General features: G+C 54.5%; 1 protein-coding gene across 7 annotated transcripts in view; it reads right to left on the bottom strand.

Annotated features, from left to right (window-relative positions):
* The window catches only part of SMIM11 (small integral membrane protein 11), a 37,433-nt gene that overhangs the window by 6,923 nt on the left and 9,269 nt on the right, over positions 1 to 21,241 (bottom strand). For 6 of the 7 annotated variants that reach the window (XM_035709299.2, XM_025449812.3, XM_025449808.3 and 3 more), the window contains 2 exons: positions 20,537 to 20,714; positions 10,026 to 10,208 (listed from right to left, as the gene is read on the bottom strand). The exons of the other annotated variant lie outside the window; for it this stretch is intronic. In XM_035709299.2, the coding sequence (XP_035565192.1) occupies positions 20,550 to 20,714 (165 nt within the window). In that variant the 3' untranslated portion in view covers positions 10,026 to 10,208; positions 20,537 to 20,549. Of the gene's footprint in view, positions 1 to 10,025; positions 10,209 to 20,536; positions 20,715 to 21,241 lie in introns of those variants that run through there. 7 annotated transcript variants of the gene reach the window in all.

Genomic DNA, 21,241 nt, shown 5'->3' with positions numbered 1-21,241 from the left:
TTCTGTGAATCTTTTTTGCTGCCTGTTTCACCTATGTTTTAGAATTTAGGTTCCTTGAGAGCAGGTAATAGGACTTAAACCTCCTTGGTGACTTCAGGACACTGGCACCGTGCAGGCCCCAGGGTAACTAGCCTGGGTTTGAGGGTATGAGTGTGCTTGGCCCCTATATCACGCTTATGACACATCTACCCAAGATCTACGTAGTAATAAGCACTCACAGCTATACCTCCTTAACTCATTTAGTCCTTCCAACAGACTGTGATGGAGGAGCCACTGTTCTGTGTTTTAGATGGGGTAAACTGAGGCGTGGGGAGATCATGTAACTCACTCCAATGTGGAGGAGCTAAGGTTCAAACCCAGTGTTCACACAAACAAGCATTATTCATGCTGCTTCTCTACTATAGGGCAGTTCATTTAATCCCATAACCTCCCCCCCATGGAGGCTCAGGCATTACAGGTGAGGAAGCCGAGATGTTTTGAGGTCACGCAAGCCAGTCAGACTCTAACACCCACGTACCTAAGCACCATGCTTGGCTTTGTTACTGGAGCCCAGCGTTTTGTTTTTCTCTCCCACACTTCACGTGGCAAAAGGCTCACCTCTGACAGCTGACAAGGCGCCCGCCTCCAAGTGGACAGCACAACAAAAAGATATTTCAACACAAAATTGAGCAAGAAGCAGGATACCTTGCAAGGACATTATTTTGCAATGAGGGGGAAAGAAATGGAAGGGCTTTAAGGGTCTCAGACAAATAAGATAAACCAAGAAGAGCTATTTTTTTTTTTTTTTTGAAAACCAAAATGATCCAAAAAGTCAAGTTGAGGGTCCTATTCCCTTGGGACCTTGTTTACTCATTAGGAAGGCGAGGAGGGGAAAGACGTCAATACAAGGGAGATCAAAAGGACCTCCTTTAACGTGTGATTTAGTTACATAATACTGTATGCATAATTAAACGCTGCTTAATACTAAGCATGGAAACTTCCAGCAGGAAGTAATGGAAAGTACACTGGGCTTTGGGAAGTGGGTAGACCTCACTGGAATCTTAAGTTTCTAGCTTATTAACTATGAGGCTTTAGACAAGTTACTTCACTTCCCTGAGGCTCGGTTAACTCATTGGTAAACTAGGGTTGAGGACTTTAAAACACCCAGCACAAGCCATGCCCCTACACCGTGACTGGCACCTCCTGAGTGCCCTGCATGTTGAAGCTCCTATTATTCTTTTTTTTTTTCCTGGGATCTAATCTCACCTTTAGTTTTTTAATTTTTTTTTTATTGGAGTTCAATTTTCCAACATAAAGCATAGCACCCAGTGCTCATCCCGCCAAGTGCCCCCCTCAGTGCCCGTCACCCAGTCACCCCCAACCCCTGCCCACCTCCCCTTCCACCACCCCTAGTTCGTTTCCCAGAGTTAGGAGTCTTCATGTTCTGTCTCCCTTTCTGATATTTCCTACCCATTTCTTCTCCCTTCCCTTCTATTCCCTTTCACTATTATTTATATTCCCCAAATGAATGAGACCATATAATGTTTGTCCTTCTCCGACTGACTTACTTCACTCAGCATAATACCCTCCAGTTCCATCCACGTTGAAGCAAATGGTGGGTATTTGTCGTTTCTAATGGCTGAGGAATATTCCATTGTATACATAGACCACATCTTCTTTATCCATTCATCTTTCAATGGACACCGAGGCTCCTTCCACAGTTGGGCTATTGTGGCCATTGCTGCTAGAAACATCGGGGTGCAGGTGTCCCGGCATTTCATTGCATCTGTATCTTTGGGGTAAATCCCCAGCAGTGCAATTGCTGGGTCGTAGGGCAGATCTATTTTTAACTCTTCGAGGAACCTCCACACAGTTTTCCAGAGTGGCTGCACCAGTTCACATTCCCACCAACAGTGTAAGAGGGTTCCCCTTCCTCCGCATCCTCTCCAACATCTGTGGTTTCCTGCCTTGTTAATTTTCCCCATTCTCACTGGTGTGAGGTGGGATCTCATTGTGGTTTTGATTTGTATTTCCCTGATGGCCAGTGATGCGGAGCATTTTCTCATGTGCTTGTTGGCCATGTGTGGTCTTCTTTGGTGAAATTTCTGTTCATGTCTTTTGCCCATTTCATGATTGGATTATTTGTTTCTTTGCTTTTGAATTTAATAAGTTCTTTATAGATCTTGGATACTGGCCCTTTATCTGATAGGTCATTTGCAAATCTCTTCTCCCATTCTGTAGGGTGTCTTTTAGGTTTGTTGACTGTTTCTTTTGCTGTGCAGAAGCTTCTTATCTTGATGAAGTCCCAATAATTCATTTTTGCTTTTGTCTCCCTTGCCTTCATGGATGTATCTTGCAAGAAGTTGCTGTGGCCAAGTTCAAAAAGGGTGTTGCCTGGGTTCTCCAAGAAGCTCCTAGTATTCTAATCCAGGCTGAAGGGCCAGCTAGTGTGCCCGCAAGCAGACCTGATGTCACTGACCTCATCTCCTTTTCTCTCTCTGAGGGAAATTCTTGCTGCTTTTTATCACCACGACATGATGAGAGTAGACAAATCTTAAGACACTTTGATCAAAGGAACTTTGTTCTCTGGCATTTCTTTTAAGACCATCTGTGACAGGTCAGGCAGCTAATGATAATAAGAAGTTTCATCTGGTAGGGTGGACAGGGAGGGTGGTGAGCATAGCCAGGACTCCTCAAGAGCAACCATGTGCGGTGCTTACATGAAACCTAACAGTAGGTAACAAGGCACAGCAATCCTGCGTCTGTGGACAAGTCCTCTGGAAGAGGTTTCATGATGTTGGTGGCGCCGCTGTCCTTCTGAGGTTAGTTGATGAGTCATCCCATCCTCTCTGGACCTCACCTTCACCAACAACATCCCCACCCCCTCTCCATGGCACGGTGACTCCCAAAGAGGTGGTGTGTTGGAATGGGCTGTCCTAAAATGAGCCCAAACATAAAACAGGAAAATGCAGCTGGATGTCCAGTGGATCCTGTTTTGTTTACCCAAGGAAGGTCCAAGCTCAGCTGGGCTGATGGAGCCGCACCTGCCCAATCGGGGCTCAGTTGCCTACCCAGGCGGTACATGCTCCTTCCATTTGTGATTGTTTTCTACATACAAACCGTTTTTACACACTTGACCTCATTCAGTTTAGATGATCATCCTGTACATAGGCAGACCAGTGATCATTAAGGTCATTTATAAATGAAGACAAGTCCAGGCAGTAACTGACTAACCTAGGGCCATGCACCCCTGTAGTGATGGGAGGGTCAGAACAAGAATCCACGTCCTCTTATCAAGGATCACCTGTCTCTAGCAGGCTTCATGGGTTGGTTAGGATTAGGTCAGGTTGTGAGTAGTGGACACCTAACCACAGAGATAAGAAGGTACCCCACCTCCACCGCCAAAAATTAAGAAGTGCCAAGGTGCTAGTTGAAGGCTGATATGTTGGATCCATGAGCCTCAGGAATCCAGATCCCTATCTTGTTTACTCCACTGTCCTAACCTGGTTCCATCCTCACAGTCCCAAATGGCTGCTGAACAGGCCATTGCATTAGCATTTTGGGCAGCAAAGAAGGAGAAAGGGAGGAAGAAGAGTTCATCAGTTCCCTTTTTTAAGGGGCCTTCCTGGAAGTCCCGCATAACACTTCCACTTAAAGCTCATTGGCAAGACTTAGTTGCAAGGAAAACTGGGAAATGCAGTCTTTTATTTGGGGAGGCACTGCGGGCAGCTAAAATCAGGGTTCTGCTACTAGGAGAAGAGAAGGAATACTGAGGTAGGCAACTGGCAGTCTTGGCCACATTCCCTGCTCCCCTTCCTTTTGGTGTTACAGTCATCCACTCATCAACATTCCAGCACCTGCTATGTGTGGTGGGAAAAGGGGTCCCAGTGAAAACAAGCTCTGGCCCTCGAGGCAGTCAGAGTCTGGTGGTGGGAGTATCTCTCAGTCAGTGAGATGTTAGAGGTTTGGGTGGTGGGGGCTCCGAGGCCAGGGAGTGAGGTGCTGGGAATGTGGGACAGAGCTATAGAAGACACGGCGGGGACCTGAGACAGCGTGGGGGTCTCATCACAGGGAGAAAAGGCCAAGGCACGCGGGAGCTCGAACAAGTGTGTAGGATCTAACCCCCTCACACTCAGGGTGGGGGGGGCGGTGAGAGTGAGTGTGTGAGTGTATGTGTGAGAAATGAGTGTGACCATGTGCGAGTTGTGCATACATGCGTGAGATTGTGTCTGAGAGAGGCGTGTGCGTGAGATGCGTGTGTGACCATGAGTATATGTCGTGCAACAGTTGTGTGTGTGACTGTGGGCGGGCTGTGAGTATGTGGGTGAGCTGTGAGGGTGTGACCATAGGAGAATTTTGTGCATGTGAGAGTCGTGTGTGAGAGAGATGCGTGGGGGGGTGTGAGACGCCTTGTGAGTGTGTAAGACTGTGAGAGAGAGTGGTGTGTGTGAGCCCATGTGAGAGTTGTGAGTTTATGTGTGAAATGTGAGTGCGTGAGCTGTGTGGCAGAGGCGTGCATGTCGTGTGAGGTGTGTGGGAGCGTGCGTGCGTGCGACACGTGGCTGTGTGACGGAGGTGCGTGTGTTGGGAGGAAGGGGAGCAGAATGGCAGGAAGGACGGGCGTGAGGCAGGGCCAGGAAGGGGGAGGACAGCCAGGCCGGGCTTCCTGCGGGGCGGGAAGACGCCCTTCCCCGTCTAAGCTGTGGGGTATCACTTGTCCCACTGAGGGCGTGTGGCCTTCCAGGGCCCACAGGGGAAGCCGCCCCCCCACACTGGACGTGGTGACAGCCGGGCCCCGGGGCCTCTGACGGGTCACCCATCCTCACCCCCAGCCTGGCGCCTTCGTTCCTGGGCTCCTGGGCCAGGCCTTCAGGCTGCTCTACTGAGATGTCCTCATGGGGAAGGCTTGGGGACACTGCCCCGCTCTGACCCAGTCCCCAGTCCTTCTCCGCTCCTGAACCTTCCTCCCCGCCTCTCTCCCTGCGGCCTAGGCTCCCTAAAACTGCTAGCACCTTCCCTTCAGGGAGCCCAGCGGCTGCTGGTCGGTGTGGACCCCACTGACCCCTGATGGGGGATCCTGAGGGGACACGGGGCAGGGCCAGCTGACCCTTCCTCGGGCTGAGACTCTTGCTTGTGCTCCCTCGGAACCTCCGAGAAAGCACTTAAAGGCTGAACCCTTCCATCTTGGGCTCGCTCCCTGGATCAGCTACTCTGGCACCCGACAGCTGGGCTCCCTCCCAGCTCGGCCGAGCTGCTGACACCCAGGCACCCCGAAGCGGGGAGACGCCACCGAGGTTCAGGGGCACAGGGAGGAAGGTGCGTCCACCTGAGCGGAGAAGGCGAGGAAGAGGGGATTGCGGAGCTTGGCCCCTGGGGACTCTGGTCACCACACTGGGTCCCCGCTGCCCCCGCAGCCCCCCCACATTGGGAACAGAAGGCCTTGTGCCAAACCAGAGGGGAAACCAAGGCCAGCAGCGGGGCTTCCAGGAGCCTCAGTGCCTGGTCCCCAGATGCCCCCATCCGTCCCCTTGCCCCCCTGCAGCCTTGATCATGCTCCTGCTTCCTCCCACCAGAGAAACCTCCCCTTCCGTCCTGCCCTCCCCTGGGCTCCCGGGGTCTCCCCCCCCAACCTCGGGAGGTTGTGGCCTGCTGGGGAGCTGGCCTCACAGGACACTTCTTCTACAGTGTTCCAGTTAGCAGCCGTGTTTTCTGGGAAAGTACCTCCAAATTTGAGCCAATGGAAAAAAAACAAAAACAAACAAACAAACAAAAACAAAACAAAAAACACAACAAATCTGAGCCAATGGGACAAAGTGAATTGGAAAAAAAGAATCCATACATCAGCGAGTGTCCCAAACACTGGGAAGCACAAGGAAAATACTCAACACATGATTTGAAAACTTGCCGGTTATTCTTAACCAGCACTTGGTTCAGTGACGTTTCTGCCCTGGCTTTGTAGACACCACCTCCCCCACACGCACACACACGCACACACTTGAAATAATAATGCAAGTGGCACCATTTCTACCCCTCCCAGCCCCGCAGCTCACCGCAGCCCGGCTTCTGCCCCCATCATGCCGCTCACGCTGCCCCCTGAACCCCGGCCCCCAGCCACTCCGAACCAGGACTCGTGCCCACACCCCCTTTCCATCCACAGGAGCGAAGGGTATGGGCCCCAGGGCTGATCTATGGAGCCTAACCTCTGTCTCTGCCTCCTGCCACCTGGGGGCCTTAGACGGGGCGATGCACCTGCGTGCCTCAGTTTCCTTATTTTGAGCAAGGGATAATGACAGCCGGTGGAGGTAACAGAAATAAAGCACGTGGGGGAGTAAGAGCCGAGAGAGGAGTCATGCCACCCCCCTGTCTCCTGATTGTCATCCTCCCACCCTGGATGTGCTTTCCCAGACTCAGCTTCCTGGGGCTCATCTCCCTCTGTTTAAAGCTCAAAAGAAGGGGCGCCTGGGTGGCTCAGTCAGTGAAGCGTCTGCCTTCGGCTCCGGTCATGATCTCAGGGTCCTGGGATCAAGCCCCATATCGAGCTCCCTGCCCAGCAGGGGGTCTGCTTCTCCCTCTCTCCCCCTCCCCACTGCTTGTTCTCTCTCTCTCTCTCTCTCTCAAGTCAATCAACCAATCTTCAATAAAAAAAATATATAAAGCTCAAAAGAAGGTCCAAGGACCACCTCATTGGGACCCTCTGAGGCTGTTCACAGCACAGATTCCCGGTCTCTCCCACATGTTCTGAAGCGGGGGTGGGGGGGTCCTGGAGTCTGGCCCAGGAATGTGCATTTTAAACTGTCTCTCTCGTGTGTGCTCACAGGGGAGAACCCATCCTCAGTTCTCCTTTCGCTGCGGACTATCATCCCCCGACTTCCCTCTGACACACAGGCGACCTGCACGGGACAGTGATGTCAAGCAGCATCCGTGTAATCAAGTCAGGGGAGACACTCTGCTGTCGAGGCCCAGGCATCTGGAATTCGTCGGGAGTGAGTCATTTAGACGGCTGCGTTTCCCTAGAGATGATGATTTGGACACTGTCTGGGGAGAGGTGACCTCTTTCTAAAGCACCCGGGATTTTTTTGTTGGAACTATTCGGTTCCTGAAATACATTACAGGTGTCTCGGCCTCGTGAAGCAGAGGACTTGAACACAGTAGAGCCTTTCCTTAGGCTCTACGATGACTAAGGTCATTGTTGTGAACATAACGTCCTCTTGTGTGGTGTTCCCGGTGTGGGGCGGGGGCGATCGTACGGTGAGTTCTCAGGACCCACCTGCTTGGGCAAGACCACTTCTCTTGCTCTAAGGTACTTCAATACATGGTAAGCTTGAAACCAATGAAAAGGTGTTAGGACGTGTCTAATTAGAGATTAAAGAGGATCTGTGTAAGGGATCGTGGGGCTTCCCTGTGGGTAGAGGACACAGATTTCGGTTTATGCTCTCTGAAACATCTCTCAGCTATGGGGTGGTGCTGGTGGTGGTGGTGGTGGAGGTGGTCTCCTTATGGATTTGCTCACAATTATGGTCCAGAGAGGTGCTAGCTCTCCATGGGGCGGGGGTGTCCCGGTTGTGGGCTTTCCCAATCTATCCACCGACATTCGCTCATGCATGCCTGCATCCAACCAACCGATTCTTTAAATTCAAACTATAAATCTACTGACGTCAAGTGTATGGAGTGGGAGCATCAGTAACTCCAAGTGGTGTTAATCGTCTCCTCCTAGTGGTAGAAGACAGTATATGAGAATGGGGACTGGAAAAACAATAACAAAAACTCGTGTGTACAAAAAAACAAATAAAACAAAACAAAACAAAAAAAACCCCACGGGTGCAGTCAATGTTAGGGCCAATCTTTACATCATCTTCTACCAAATTTTCCAAGATGACCCCACGTTCCACGATTTCCAAAACCAAGTTTTAAGTCCCTCTAGAAAAGCACCTGTGTTTAAAATAAACATGACCACCTACTGCTTAGGCATATTTAGATTCTCCAGGAAAACAGCCACCCTCCTCGGATTTATGAGCACACAGCAGGGAGTGCACGTGGGAGGGAGGGTGCCCAGAGGTACCAGGTGAGCTGCCTGGTATCCCGCCAGGCATGCTGGGAGCCAGTGATGCCTTAGACCTGCAGAGAGAGAAAGAAGCAGAGTTCCCAGACCAGGGTGGGTGGGTCGCCTGCAGGGCTGCAGAGGGCACTCCTGACAAAGGCAGGAGGGTTGGCCATGGAACCAGAGTCAGTTCTGGCTCCACCTGAGCAAGTCAGGGAAGTAGGGCAGGGGCAGGGTGCAGAAATGCTTGGGCGTTACCCTTCTGTTCTGGCACCTGTTCACGTTCCATGAGACCCAGGCCACATTGACTATTTGGGGATTTGTAGCTTGTTGGGTCAAGATCAATTCTGTACTTAGAATTTGGTCCTATGTGAACTCTGCTTTCTAAATTGTGATTAAGAGTATCTAGCAATCACAGTAAAACTTAAGAAAAATAGAATTCTTTTTTAAATTTTTACTTATTTTTTTAAGATTTTGCTTATTTATTTATGAGAGACACACAGAGAGAGGCAGAGACATAAGCAGAGGGAGAAGCAGGCTCCCTGTGGGGAGCCTGATGCAAGATTTCATCCCAGGACCCCGGGATCATGACCTGAGCCAAAGCAGATGCTCAACCACTGTGCCACCCAGGGGCCCCTATTTATTTTTAGAGATTTTATTTATTTATTTGAGAGAGGGAATGAACCAGAGAGAATATGAACAGGGGGAGGGACAGAGGGAGAGGGAGAAGCAGACTCCCCACTGAGTAGGGAGCCCGATGTGGGGCTCGATCCCAGGACCCCAAGATCACCCCAGGATCATGACCAGAGCCGAAGGCACTCAACTGACTTAGGCACCCAGGCACCCCTAGAATTCCTTTTACGCCTCGTTTAAAATTCAAAGTTCCACCAATCTGGGCCACAGTGGGTTGAACATCTATTAATATACAGTTGGACCCTGAGCAACGCAGAGGTTAGAGGTGCCAAACCCCTGTGTAATAAAAAATCCACCTGTTTTAACTTTTGCCTCCTCAAAACAATAGCCTACTGTTAAACAGAAGTCTTACCAACTAATGTAAATAGTTGATTAGCACATGGTTTGCATATGTATTGCATAATGTATTCCTGAAGTAAGCTAGAGGAAAAAATGTTAAGAAAATCATGGAAAATGCATTTACAGCGCTGTACTATATTTACTGAAAAAATAAAAGCTGCTTCTGAGCCCCCCCATTCAAACCCATGTGGTTCAAGGGTCGGTTGTACACTCATGCAAATTTTCCATGGGGCCACCAGCAAAGGGACCAAATCACACATTGCACCGACCAGATGTACGGCTAGGGTTCCGGGTTCCTCATCCCACATGCACGCTGATCTCGAGGGAAGTGAGACAACACACATCTTTTAATAGAGGTCTCAGCCCGTTAGGTGCTGAGTCTAAAAATCTTAGTAGCGCTCCTCTTAAATCTGGGGGTCTCCTTGGCTCAGCCCCCCTTCAGCTCTTATCAGCAAATCTCAAAGAGCAAACCAGGGGAGAAGTTGGAGGACATTAGCTCTTACTCTTTCAGGACAGGACTTGGTGGCATGAGTTCTTCCCAGCCTCCCAGCCAGTGTGGCCAGAGGGCCTCACCCTGTAGCCTTCCCCACAAGGACCTTCAGGGGTCCGCCGAGGTGCCAATACTCTTTGGGCAAGCGAGCGCGCAGCTTCCCTCCACCCCAACCATGAAAACACAGCAGAAGGCAGGCAAGAGAGGAGCAGTGTGTGGGGCGGCCAGCAGGGCAGAGGGGGGCAGGCTGGGGAGGTCAGTGGGGCAGAGGGGGGCAGGCTGGGGAGGACAGACAGCTGAGCTTCCATCCCTAGAGCAGAGGCCTCTTCTGTGGCCCAGGGTCCATCCCCTGTGACCTGGCACCCAGAGCTCAGAGAGGCTGGGAGGGGTGTGGGCTTGCTGAACGGCCTCCCCTCACAACACGGGGGTGGGGGGTGTCTGTGCGAGACAGAAAGCCTTTGGCTTATTCCAGAGACGGAGACATGCTTTTTACAAAGGTATTTTATTTCAGTAAATAAAATAGTGGTTCTTTTAAGAGCATAAAAAAATTGATATAATTTTAAGTTAACCGTACAGGCAGGGAGTTGATCCTGTGACACATCATCCAATAACCGTCTCCTCTGTCTTCTCAGCTGGAATCCACTCAAGCTGACATGTAAATTGCAAATTCTAGAAAGGAAGACCGAAAGGATGAGCAGGAAATGTCTGTCTTAGCTGCTTAGCATTAGCCCTCACGCTCAGCATCTCAATGCGGCAAACAGAAACCACTGAAGTTTTATTCACGAACATATTTTCAGCCTCACGATGTTCTGAACATCTACAAGTCCCCCTTGTTTAAAACCGGGCTCGAGGCTGGAGAGAAAAGGAAGTGGCAACCCTGCCGCCACCCTGAGGGCCTAGGTGGATGCCTGAGGGAGGGGAGAGCATGTAGGGCCCCTGCTCGATCTTTCCTTCCTCTTCTCTAAGGCACCACACAAGGACTCTGCCTGGGGCACAAATGCAACCTGCAACCTTTCAAAGAGAACTGCCCTCCCTGGCCTGGGTTACTCCTGCAGGGCTCCCTCTTTGCTCACCCTTGCTGACCCTGTGAGTTTCAGTCAGGAAAGCACCTCTCCCAAAAAAAAACAAGGTTCCCTGACAGGAGCTTCTTGAGCCTGCCCGAAGCAGACAGCCTGCCAAGGACTGGCATGGGCTGATGGGCAGTGTCCTGGTGGGCAGTGGCAGAGGAGGGGGTAGGCAGTGTCCTGGTGGGCAGTGGCCAGGTGGGTGGTGAAGCAGTGGGAAGTGGCCTGGTGCACAGTGGTGCAGTGGGGAGTGGCTGGCGGGGCAGTGGCCAGGTGGGCAGTGGTTCCGTGTGCAGTGGTGTGGTCGGCAGTGCAGTGGAAAGTTGCGGGGTGGGCACTGGTTGGGTGAGCAGTACCCAGGTGGGCAATGGCGCAGTGGGAAGGTAGGCAGTGGTGCAGTGGGCAGTGGTGTGGTGTGCTTGGGTGCCTTAGGTGGTGGTGCAGTGGCCTGGTGGGCAGTGGTGCAGTGGCCTGGTGGGTAGTGGTGCAGTGGCTAGTGGCTTGGTATGCAGTGATTCAGTGTACAGTGGTTCAGTGGGCAGTGGACTAGTGGGTAGTGGTGCAGCATGAAGTGGTGCAATGGTGCAGTTGTGCAGTGGCCTGGTGGGCAGTGGTGCAGTGGCCTTGTGGATAGTGGTGAAGTGGGCAGTGGTGTGGTGGGTAGTTGTGGGGTGGGTGTGGTGCAGTGGGCAGTGGCCTGGTGGACAGTGATGCAGTGTGCAGTGGTGCACTGGCCAGTGGTGCAGTGGCTAGAGGCCTCATGTGCAGTGATTCATTGTGCGGTGGTGTGGTGGGCAGTGGTTCTGTGGTCAGTCATGCAGTGGTGCAGTTTGCAGTGCTGTGGTGGTCTTCAGTGCCTTGGGCAGTGGTGCAGTGGGTGGTGGGCAGTGGTTCAGTGACTCGGTGTGCAGTTTTGGGGTGGGGAGTGGTGTAATGCTAGTGGCCTTTGTGCAGTTATTTGGTGTACAGTGTCATGATATACAGTGATTCTAGGTGCAGTGGTGCACTGCTGCAGTGTACAGAGGGTGTTGGGCAGCAGTGCAGTGGTTCAGTGTGCAGTGGTGTGTTGGGCAGTGGTGCATTGCTAGTGGCCTGGTGTACAGTTATTCAGTGGGCTGTGGTGTGGTGGGCTTGAGGGCCATATAGAGTGGTGCAGTGGGTGGTGGGCAGTGATGCAGTGATTCAGTGGGCTGTGGTGCGGTGGGCTTGAGGGCCATGTAGAGTGGTGCAGTGGGTGGTGGGCAGTGGTGCAGTGACCCAGTGTGCAGTTTCGGGATAGACAGTGGTACAGTGCTAGTGGCCTTTGTGCGGTGATTCAGTGTGCAGTGGTGCACTGGTGCAGTGTACAGTGGCTGTTGGGCAGTAATGCAGTGACTTATTGTGCAATGGTGCGGTGGGCTTGGTTGCCTTGGGCAGTGGTGCAGTGGTGCATTGGCCTGTGGGCAGTGGTGCACTGCCTAGTGGCCTTGTGTGCAGTGATTCTGTGTGCGGTGGGCTTGTGGGGCGTGGACAGTGCTGCAGTGGCTGGTGGTCAGTGGGGCAGTGATTCAGTGTGCAGTTTAGGGGTGGGCAGTGATGCAGTGCCAGTTGCCTTTGTGCAGTTTTTCTGAGTGCAGTAGCGCAGTGGCGCATTGTACAGTGTGCAGTGCTACGGCAGGCTTGTGTGCCTTGGAAGTTATGCAGTGGCCTAGTGGGCAGTGGTGTAGTGCCTAGTGGCCTGGTGCAGTGGGGAGTGGTGCAGTGCTGCAGTGGCCTGGTGGGCAGTGGTGCAGTGCCTAGTGGCCTGATGTACATTACTCATTGTGCAATGGTGCGTTGGGTTTGTGGGCTGTGGAGAGTGGTTTAGTGCCTGTTGGGCAGTGGTGCAGTGATTCAGTGTGCAGTTTTGGGGTGGGCAGTGTTGCAGTTCTAGTGGCCTATGTGCAGTGATTTGGTGTGCAGTGGCATGATGTGCAGTGATTCAGGTGCATTGGTGCAGGGGTTAGTGTGCACTGGCTGGTGGGCAGTGGTGCAATGATTCAGTGTGCAGTGTGCAGTGGTGTGGTGGGCTTGGGTGCCTTGGGCAGTCGTGAAGTGGTGCAGTGGCCTGGTGGCCAGTGGTGCGGAGAGCTTTTGGGGCCATGGAGAGTGGTGCAGTGGCTGATGGGAAGTGGTCCACTGATTCAGTGTGCAGTGGTACAGTGGGCTTGGGTGCCTTGGGCAGTGGTGGTGGTGCAGTGGACTGGAGGGCAGTGGTGCAGTGACTCATTGTGCAGTGGTTTTTGGGCAGTGTTGCAGTGCTAGTGGCCTTTGTGCAGTTATTGGTGTGCAGTAGAACACTGCTGCAATGTACAGTGGCTGTTCAGCAGTGTTGCAGTGATTCAGTGTGCAGTGGTGGGTTGGGAAGTGGTGCGGTGGGCTTGGGTGCCTTGGGCAGTCATGCAGTGGCCTGGTGGCCAGTGGTGCAGTGCTAGTGGCCTTTGTGCAGTGATTCGGTGTGCAGTGGTGCACTGGTGCAGTGATTCAGCAGGCAGTCATGTGGTGGGCAGTGGTGCAGTGGGCTTGGGTGCCTTGGGCAGTGCTGCAGTGGTGCAGTAGCCTGGTGGGCAGTGGTGTAGTGCCTAATGGCCTTGGGTGCAGTTATTCAGTGAGCAGTGGTGCGGTGTGCTTGGCGGCCATGGACAGTGGTGCAGTGTTAGCAGCCTTTGTGCAGTTATTTGGTGTGCAGTGGTGAATGTGCACTGGCTAGGGGGCAGTGGTGCAGGATTTAGTGATACAGTGTGCAGTTTCAGGGTGGCCAGTGGTGCAGTGCTAGTGGCCTTTGTGCAGTGACTTGGGGTTGCAGTGGCAGGGTGTGCAGTGATTCGGTGTGCAGTGGCCTACTTGGCAATGGTGCAGTGTGAAGTGGTGGGGTGGGCTTGGGGGCTGTGGACAGTGGTGCCGTGGCTAGTGGGCAGTGGTGTAGTGAGTCAGTGTGCAGTTTCTGGGTGGGCATGGTGCAGTGCTAGTGGCCTTTGTGCAGTTATTCGGTGTGCAGTGGCATGGTGTGCAGGTATTCAGTGTGCAGTCGTGCAGTGGGGCAGTGCCTGGAGGGTAGTGCCCTGGGGCGAAGTGGTGCAGTGTCTAGTGGCCTGGTGTGTAGTTATTCAGTGTGCAGTGGTGCAGTGGTCTTGGGGGCCATGGACAGTGGTGCAGTGGCTGGTGGGCAGTGGGGCAGTGATTCATTTTGCAGTCTCGGGGTGGGCAGTGGTGCAGTGCTAGTGACCTTTGTACAGTTATTCGGTGTGCAGTGGCAGGGTGTATAGTGATTTGGTGTGCAGTGGTGTAGTGGCTGGTGGGCAGTGGTGCAGTGATTCAGTGTGCAGTAGTGCGGTGGGCTTGGGTGCCTTGGGCAGTGGTGCAGTGGTTGGGTGGGCAGCGCCCTGGGGGAAAGTGCTACAATGTGCAGTGGCCTGTTCACCTGTGCTGCAATGTGCAGTGAAGCAGTCATGCAGTGGGCAGTGGTGCAGTGGGCAGTGTCCTGGTGTGCAGTGCATTGGTGGCAGTGGTGCAGTGGCCCATAGCAGGGTCAGCAGTGGCCTGGTGGTCAGTGCTGCAGTGGACTCATGGCCAGTGGTGCAATGGGATGTGGCCGGGTGGGCAATGGTTCCATGGTGCAGTGGCTAGTGGCCTGGTGTGCAGTGACTCAGTGTGCAGGGACTCAGTGTACAGTGGTTCTGTGGTGCAGTGGCCTGGTGGATAGTGGTGCAGTGGTGCATTGTGCAGTGGTGTGTTGGGAAGTGGCCGAGTGGGCGGTGGCTTGGTGGGTGGTGGTGCAATGGGCAGTGGTGGAGTGGGCAGTGGCAGAGTAGGCGTAGGCAGTGGCCAGGTGGGTGGTGGTACAGTGGGCAGTGGCCTGGTGCACAGTGGTGCAGTGGGGAGTAGTTGGCAGGGCAATGGCCAGGTGGGCAGTGGTTCAGTGCAGTGGTGCGGTTGGCAGTGCAGTGGGAAGTTGCGGGGTGGGCATTGGTTGGGTGAGCAGTACCCAGGCGGGCAGTGGTGCAGTGGGCAATGGTGTGGTGTGCTTGGGTGCCTTAGGTGGTGGTGCAGTGGCCTGGTGGGCAGTGGCTGGGTGGGTAGTGGTGCAGTGGCTAGTGGCCTGGTATGCAGTGATTCAGTGTACAGTGGTTCAGTGTACAGTGGTTCAGTGGGTAGTGGTGCAATGGTGCAGTTGTGCAGTGGTCTGGTGGGCAGTGGTGCAGTGGCCTTATGGATAGTGGTGAAGTGGGCAGTGAGGCATGGTGGGCAGTGGTGCGGTGGGTAGTTGTGCGGTGGGTATGGTGCAGTGGGCAGTGGCCTGGTGGACAGTGATGCAGTGTGCAGTGGTACACTGGCCAGTGGTGTGGTCGTGCTGTGGATAGAGGCCTCATGTGCAGTGGTGCAGTGGGCAGTGGTTCTGTGGTCAGTCATGCAGTGGTGCAGTGGCCTGCTGGGCAGTGCTGCAGTGGCCTGGTTGGCAGTATACAGGTGGAGAGTGGTGCAATGGGCAGTGCTCTGGTGGGCAGTGCTGCAGTGCCTAGTGACCTGGTGGTAGTTATTCAGTGTGCAGTGGTGTGCTGGGCTTGGGTATGTTGGTCAGTCATGCAGTGGAATGGTGGGTAGTGTTGCAGTGTGCTGTGGTGGGGTGGGCTTGGGGGCCATGGACAGTTGTGCAGTGGCTGGTGGGCAATGGTGCAGTGCCTAGTGGCCTGGTGTGCAGTTATTCAGTGTGGAGTGGTACGGTTGGCTTGGGTGCCTTGAGCAGTGGTGCCGTGGCTGGTGGGGAGTGGTGCAGTGAATCAGTGTTCAGTGGTGTGTTAGGCAGTGGTGCAGTGATGGCGTCCTTTGTGCAATTATTGATGTGCAGTAGCGCACTGCTGCAGTGTACAGTGGATGTTGGGCAGTGTTGCAGTGACTCAGGTGCAGTGATGGGTTGGGCAGTGGTGTGGTGGCCTTGGGTGCCCTGGGCAGTGGTGCAGTGGCCTGGCGGGCAGTGGTGCAGTGACTCAGTGTGCAGCTTCAGCGTGGGCAGTGGTGCAGTGCTAGTGGCCTTTGTGCAGTGATTCTGCGTGCAGTGGTGCGCTGGTGCAGTGTACAGTGGCTGTTCAGCAGTGGTGCAGTGATTCAGTGTGCAGTTGTGTGGTGGGCAGTGGGCTTGGGTGCCTTGGGCAGTGCTGCAGTGACTCAGTGTGTAGTTTGGGGGTGGCAGTGTTGCAGTCCTAGTGACCTTTTTGCAGTGATTTTGTGTGCAGTGGCATGATGTGCAGTGATTCGGGGTGCAGTGGTAGTGTGCACTGGCTTGTGGGAAGTGGTGCAAAGATTTGGTGTGCAGTGGTGCAGTGGGCTTAGATGCCTTGGGCAGTGGTGCAGTGGACTTGTGTGCAGTTATTCAGTGTATAGTGGACTGGTCTTCTGTGCTGCAATGTGCAGAGATGCAGTGGTGCCGTGGCCTGGTGGACAGTGATGCAGTGACTCTGTGCAGTTTCAGGGTGGGCAGTGGTGCAGTGCTAGTGGCCTTTGTGCAGTGGTTTGGTGTGCAGTGTGCACTGGTGCAGTGTACAGAGGGTATTGGGCAGTGGTGCAGTGATTCATTGTGCAGTCATGCGGCGGGCAGTGGCGCGGTGGGCTTGGGTGCCTGGTGGGTAGTGGTGCCGTGATTCATTGTGCAGTCATGCGGTGGCAGTGGCGTGGTGGGTTTGGGTGCCTGGAGCAGAGCTGCAGTGGGCAGTGCCTGGTGAGTAGTGGTGCCGTGTGCAGTGGCTGGTGGGCAGTGGTACGGTGGGCTTGGGTGGCTTGGGCAGAGGTGCAGTGTACTTGTGTGCAGTTCTGCAGTGTGCAGTGGACTGGTCTTCTGTGCTGCAGTGAGGCAGTGAGGCAGTGGTAAGTGGCCGGGTGGGCAGTATACAGGTGGAGAGTGGTGCAGTGGTCAGCACCCTGGTTGGCAGTGGTGCAGTGCTAGTGGCCTTTGTGCAATGATTTGGTGTGCAGTGGCAGGGTGTACAGTGGTTCAGTTGTTCAGTGTGCAGTGGATGGTGGGCAGTGGTGCAGTAATTCAGTGTGCAGTGCCCTGCTTGGCAGTGGTGCAGTGTGAAGTGGTGGGGTGGGCTTGGGGGCCGTGGCTGGTGGGCAGTGGTGCAGTGATTCAGTGTGTAGTTTCAGGGTGGGCGTGGTGCGGTGCGAGTGGCCTTTGTGCAATTATTCAGTGTGCAGTGGCATGGTGTGCAGTGATTAGCTGAGCAGTCGTGCAGTGCAGTGGTGCAGTGACTCAGTGTGCAGTGGTGCAGTGTGCAGTGGTGTGGTTGGCTTGGGCCCCTTGGGCAGTGGTGCGCTGATTCAGTGTGCAGTGGTGTGGTGGGCTTGGGGGCTATGAAGACTGGTGCCGTGGCTGGTGGCCAGTGGTGCATTGATTCAGGGTGCAGTTTCGGGGTGGACAGTGGTGCAGTGCTAGTGGCCTTTGCGCAGTTATTTGGTGTGCAGTGGTGCAGCAACTGGTGGGCACTGGTGCAGTGATTCGGTGTTTAGTGGTGCAGTGGGCAGTGGTGAAGGTGGGCTGGGGTACTTTGGGCAGTGGTGAAGTGGTACGTGGATGGGTGAGCAGCAGTGCAGTGGCCTGGTGGGCATTGCCCTAGTGGGTAGTGGTGCAGTGCCTAGTGGCCTGGCGTGCAGTGATTCAGTGTGCAGTGCTGTGGTGGGCTTGGGTGCCTTGGGCAGTGGCACAGTGTGCAGTGGTGCAGTGGTAGGTGGCCGGGTGGGCAGTGGCGCAGTGATAGGTGGCCAGGTGGGCAGGATACAGGTGGAGAGTGAGGCAGTGTGCAGTGGGGCATTGTGCAATGGTGCCATGGGCAGTTTTGCGGTGAGCAGTTCCCTCATGGGCACTGGTGCAGTGGGCCGTGGCCTTGTGTGCAGTTATTCCATGTGCAGTGCTGCAGTGTGCAGTGGATTGGTCATCTGTGCTGCAATGTGCAGTGAGGCAGTGCTGCAGTGGTCAGTGGTAGGTGGCCAGGTAGGCAGTATACGGGTGGAGAGTGGTGCAGTAGGCATTGCCCTGGTGGGCAGTGGTGCAGTGCTAGTGGTCTTTGTGCAATTATTTGGTGTGCAGTGATGCAGTGGCCTAGTCATCTGTCCTGCAATGTGCAGTGAAGCAGTCATGCAGTGTGCAGTGGTCGGTGGCCGGGTGGGCAGTTGTGCGGTGGAAAGTGGCCAGTTGGGCAGTATACAGGGGGAGAGTGGCACAGTGGGCAGTGCCCAGTGGCCTTGTGTGCAGTTATTCATTCTGCAGTGGTGAAGTGATTCAGTGTGCAGTGGGGAGTGGTGCAGTGGTGCAGTGGCCTGGTGGGGAGTGGTGCAGTGCCTAGTGGCCTGGTGTACATTATTCAGTGTGCAGTGGTGCAGTGGGCTTGGGGATGTGGAGAGTGGTGCAGTGGCCTGGTGGGCAGTGGTGCAGTGACTCAGTGTGCAGTTTCGGGGTGGGCAGTGGTGCAGCGCTAGTGGCCTTTGTGTAGTGATTCAGTGTGCAGTGGCATGATATTTAGTGATTCGGGGGTGCAGTGGTGCAGTGGTGAATGTGCGCTGGCTGGTGGATAGTGGTGCAGTGGAACAGTGGGTTTGGGTGCCTTGGGCCGTGGAGAGTGGTGCAGTGGCCTGGTGGGCAGTGGTGCAGTGACTAAGTGTGCAGTTTGGGGATGGCCAGTGGTGCAGTGCTAGTGGCCTTTGTGCAGTGATTTGGTGTGCAGTGTACAGTGGCTGTTGGGCAGTGATGCGGTGATTCATTGTGCAGTGGTGCGGTGGGCAGTGGTGTGGTGGGCTTGGTTGCCTTGGGCAGTGGTGCAGTGCCTAGTGGCCTGGTGTGCATTGATTCTGTGTGCGGTGGTGTGGTGGGCTTGTGGGACGTGGACAGTGCTGCAGTGCTGGTGGTCAGTGGGGCAGTGATTCAGTGTGCAGATTCAGTGGGCAGTGATGCAGTGACAGTTGCCTTTGTGCAGTTTCTCTGTGTGCAGTGGCACGGTGCATTGTACAGTGTGCAGTGCTATGGTGGACTTGTGTGCCTTGGAAGTTGTGCAGTGGCCTGGTGGGCAGTAGTGTATTGCCTAGTGGCCTGGTGTGCAGTTATTCAGCGTGCAGTGGTGCGGTGGGCTTGGGTGCCTTGGGAAGTGGTGCAGTGGCCTGGTGGGCAGTGGTGCAATGGGCAGTGGTGGAGTGGGCAGTGGCAGAGGAGAGCGTGGGCAGTGGCCTGGTGGGCAGTTTTGGGGTGGGCAGTTGTGCAGTGGGCAGTGGCCTGGTGTGCAGTGGTACACTGGACAGTGGTGCGGTGGGCAGTGGCCAGGTGGCAGTAGTGCGGCAGGCAGGGCCAGAGGAGAGTGTGGGCAGTGGCCTGGCAGCACGGTGTGCAGTGGTGTGGCAGGTAGGGCCAGAGGAGGGGGTTCTGGGCCTGCCGGAGGCCCAGACGGCTGCAGTGATTGTCACAGTGCACTTCCCTGCATTCAGCGTTGAGGCCCGGGGGCGCATGCCTGCCCTGGGTTCAAATCGGACTCTGCTCTTCACCAGGTAGAGCGCTGGCCCTCTCTCAAGCCGGGCAGCTCTCCCAGAGCTGTCGAAGGAGTAACACCACCGTCCAAGAAATGCCGAGCAAAATGCTAGCACGCATCATGGGGCATGAGTACTGCCGTTATGACTGCTAAGCGCGCCTTTAACCCCACAGCGCTGAAAATTCTCTACGGGAATTCGGATGTTTCCAATGTTCGGAAGTGGCATCGCAGGGCGGAAAGGGTTCTGGAGATCACAGCTTCCCGAAGCCCAGGGAGACAGGGCTGTGTAAGATACTCCCCCCCCCCCCCGCCCCCATCACTGGGTTTTCAAAACAACAGATGTCCTCACCCAACCAGACTTAACGGAATCCCTCGGGGCCAGGGCCTGGAAATCTGCACTTCTATCAATTCTGATCCATTAGCCAAGTTTGGGGACTGTGATCTAGAAACCCCTGCCACTGTATTTGAATCCTCTAATTTTTAGAGAAGCACAGATTTCAACCCGACAAATGAATTAGCTCAGCAAGTGAGAATTAAGGGATGTGCTGTCAGAGGCTTGGTCTGTAATGAGGGTTTAGCAACAACTTCCGCTGCCTTAACTCAACAGGCGGGGTCCCGGCACCTCCCGTGGGCTCTGTGATAGGCCCAGGACTGGTGATGAGCAAGACTTCATGCCCGGGGGAGAGGCTGTTGGGAAGGGCCCTCTGGGACTAACAGGCAAAGGCGGAGGGGGGAGGAAGTCAGGTCAAAGAATGGCCTGCGGGACTGTGGGGACGTGGAGTCCCGTGGGCCCTGGAGGGCACGCATGGGGCCTGGCTGAGGACAGGCGGGGAAGGGATTCTGATGCCATTCCTGGGAGTCAAACTTCATCCCGAAGATACAGCAGGCTCTCCTAACCTTAGGTGCAGGCATGGGTTGCAAAAGACCTGCAACCCCCTCCTCCTCCCAACTCCTGTCTGCAATTTTAGGTACAACTGTAGGGGTTTCTAGTATGTCTGCTTCTGTGGGGAGAAGGTCCACAGCTTTCAGGGAATTCTCAGGGGTCTGGAGACCCAGGGCTCATTAAGTACCACTGCCCCCCCATCCCCATAAGGGAGCAGCAATGCCCACCCTCCCATTCCCTCATAAGGAAGCAGCACTGCGCACCCCTCCCAACCCCCCTAAGACAGTAGCACTGCCCCCTGCCTCACTCCCCCCATAAGGGAGCAACAGGCTTGGAGCCGAGGCAGGGACAACCATCTGCGTGCCCTGGCTCCTCTGCACCCAGGGCGCAAGGGTCGGGGTCTGCGCACCTCACCTCCTACAGGTGGGTGTTCACATCGGACAGCAAGAGGGTCTCATGCAGCCTCAGACCCAAGGGACGAGCCCACCCGAGCCCACCATATCCTTCGACGGTGCAAAGTCCCCGTACCTTTGATTCCCCTTCAGTTATCCTTCTTCTCTGACTGCTTCTTTTTCTCGGCTTCCAGTTTTTGCTGTTTGGCTTCCAACCTTTTCCTTTGGTATATTTTGACTCCGGCAAATGCCAGGCAGAGAATTAAGGTTTTCGCTGCCAAGATATACAGCAGCAGGGGCACATGTTCAAGGACCTTAAGGAAGAAAGCAAGCGACATAGAACATTCTAAACGCTCTATTATTGATAAGAAATGTTTCTTTCATGTTCCTTCATCTAACAAACCTTGACTGTACACCTGTTAGGTAACAGGCACCAGGCTAGGTGCTGGGGCTTCGCCAGGGACCAGGACAGACAAGGTCCCCGGCCCCACGCCAGCGTGCCCTCCGTCACTCCCTCGAGGCTGGCTTCGCCGGAGAGCCACCCGTGGACCGCAGACATAACTCTGGTCTCTCACAACAGGACCCTGCACTTTGCCAGGCCCCCAGGCCCTCTGCTGCTGAGGCAGCACCTTTATCCAGAGAAAGGAGCCGAGTCAGCGGGCCTGGGGGATGGCTCTGCTCTGCCACAGAGAGACCACACGACCTGGGTCAGTCGCTTCTTGACTTTCTGAGCTTCTGTCTCTTCAAGGGAGGCTGGACCAGACCTTCCTTCCGCAGTCTCCAACTTCAGCAGGCTTACAATTTCCTCTTGGTTGTGGCTACTCATTAGCACTGGGATTTG

This window comes from Canis lupus, chromosome 31 (genome assembly GCF_003254725.2).
Source record: "Canis lupus dingo isolate Sandy chromosome 31, ASM325472v2, whole genome shotgun sequence".
NCBI lineage: Eukaryota > Metazoa > Chordata > Mammalia > Carnivora > Canidae > Canis > Canis lupus.
The sequence above is the reverse complement of the archived record's forward strand: the minus strand, read 5'-3'. Positions and strand labels throughout refer to the sequence as shown.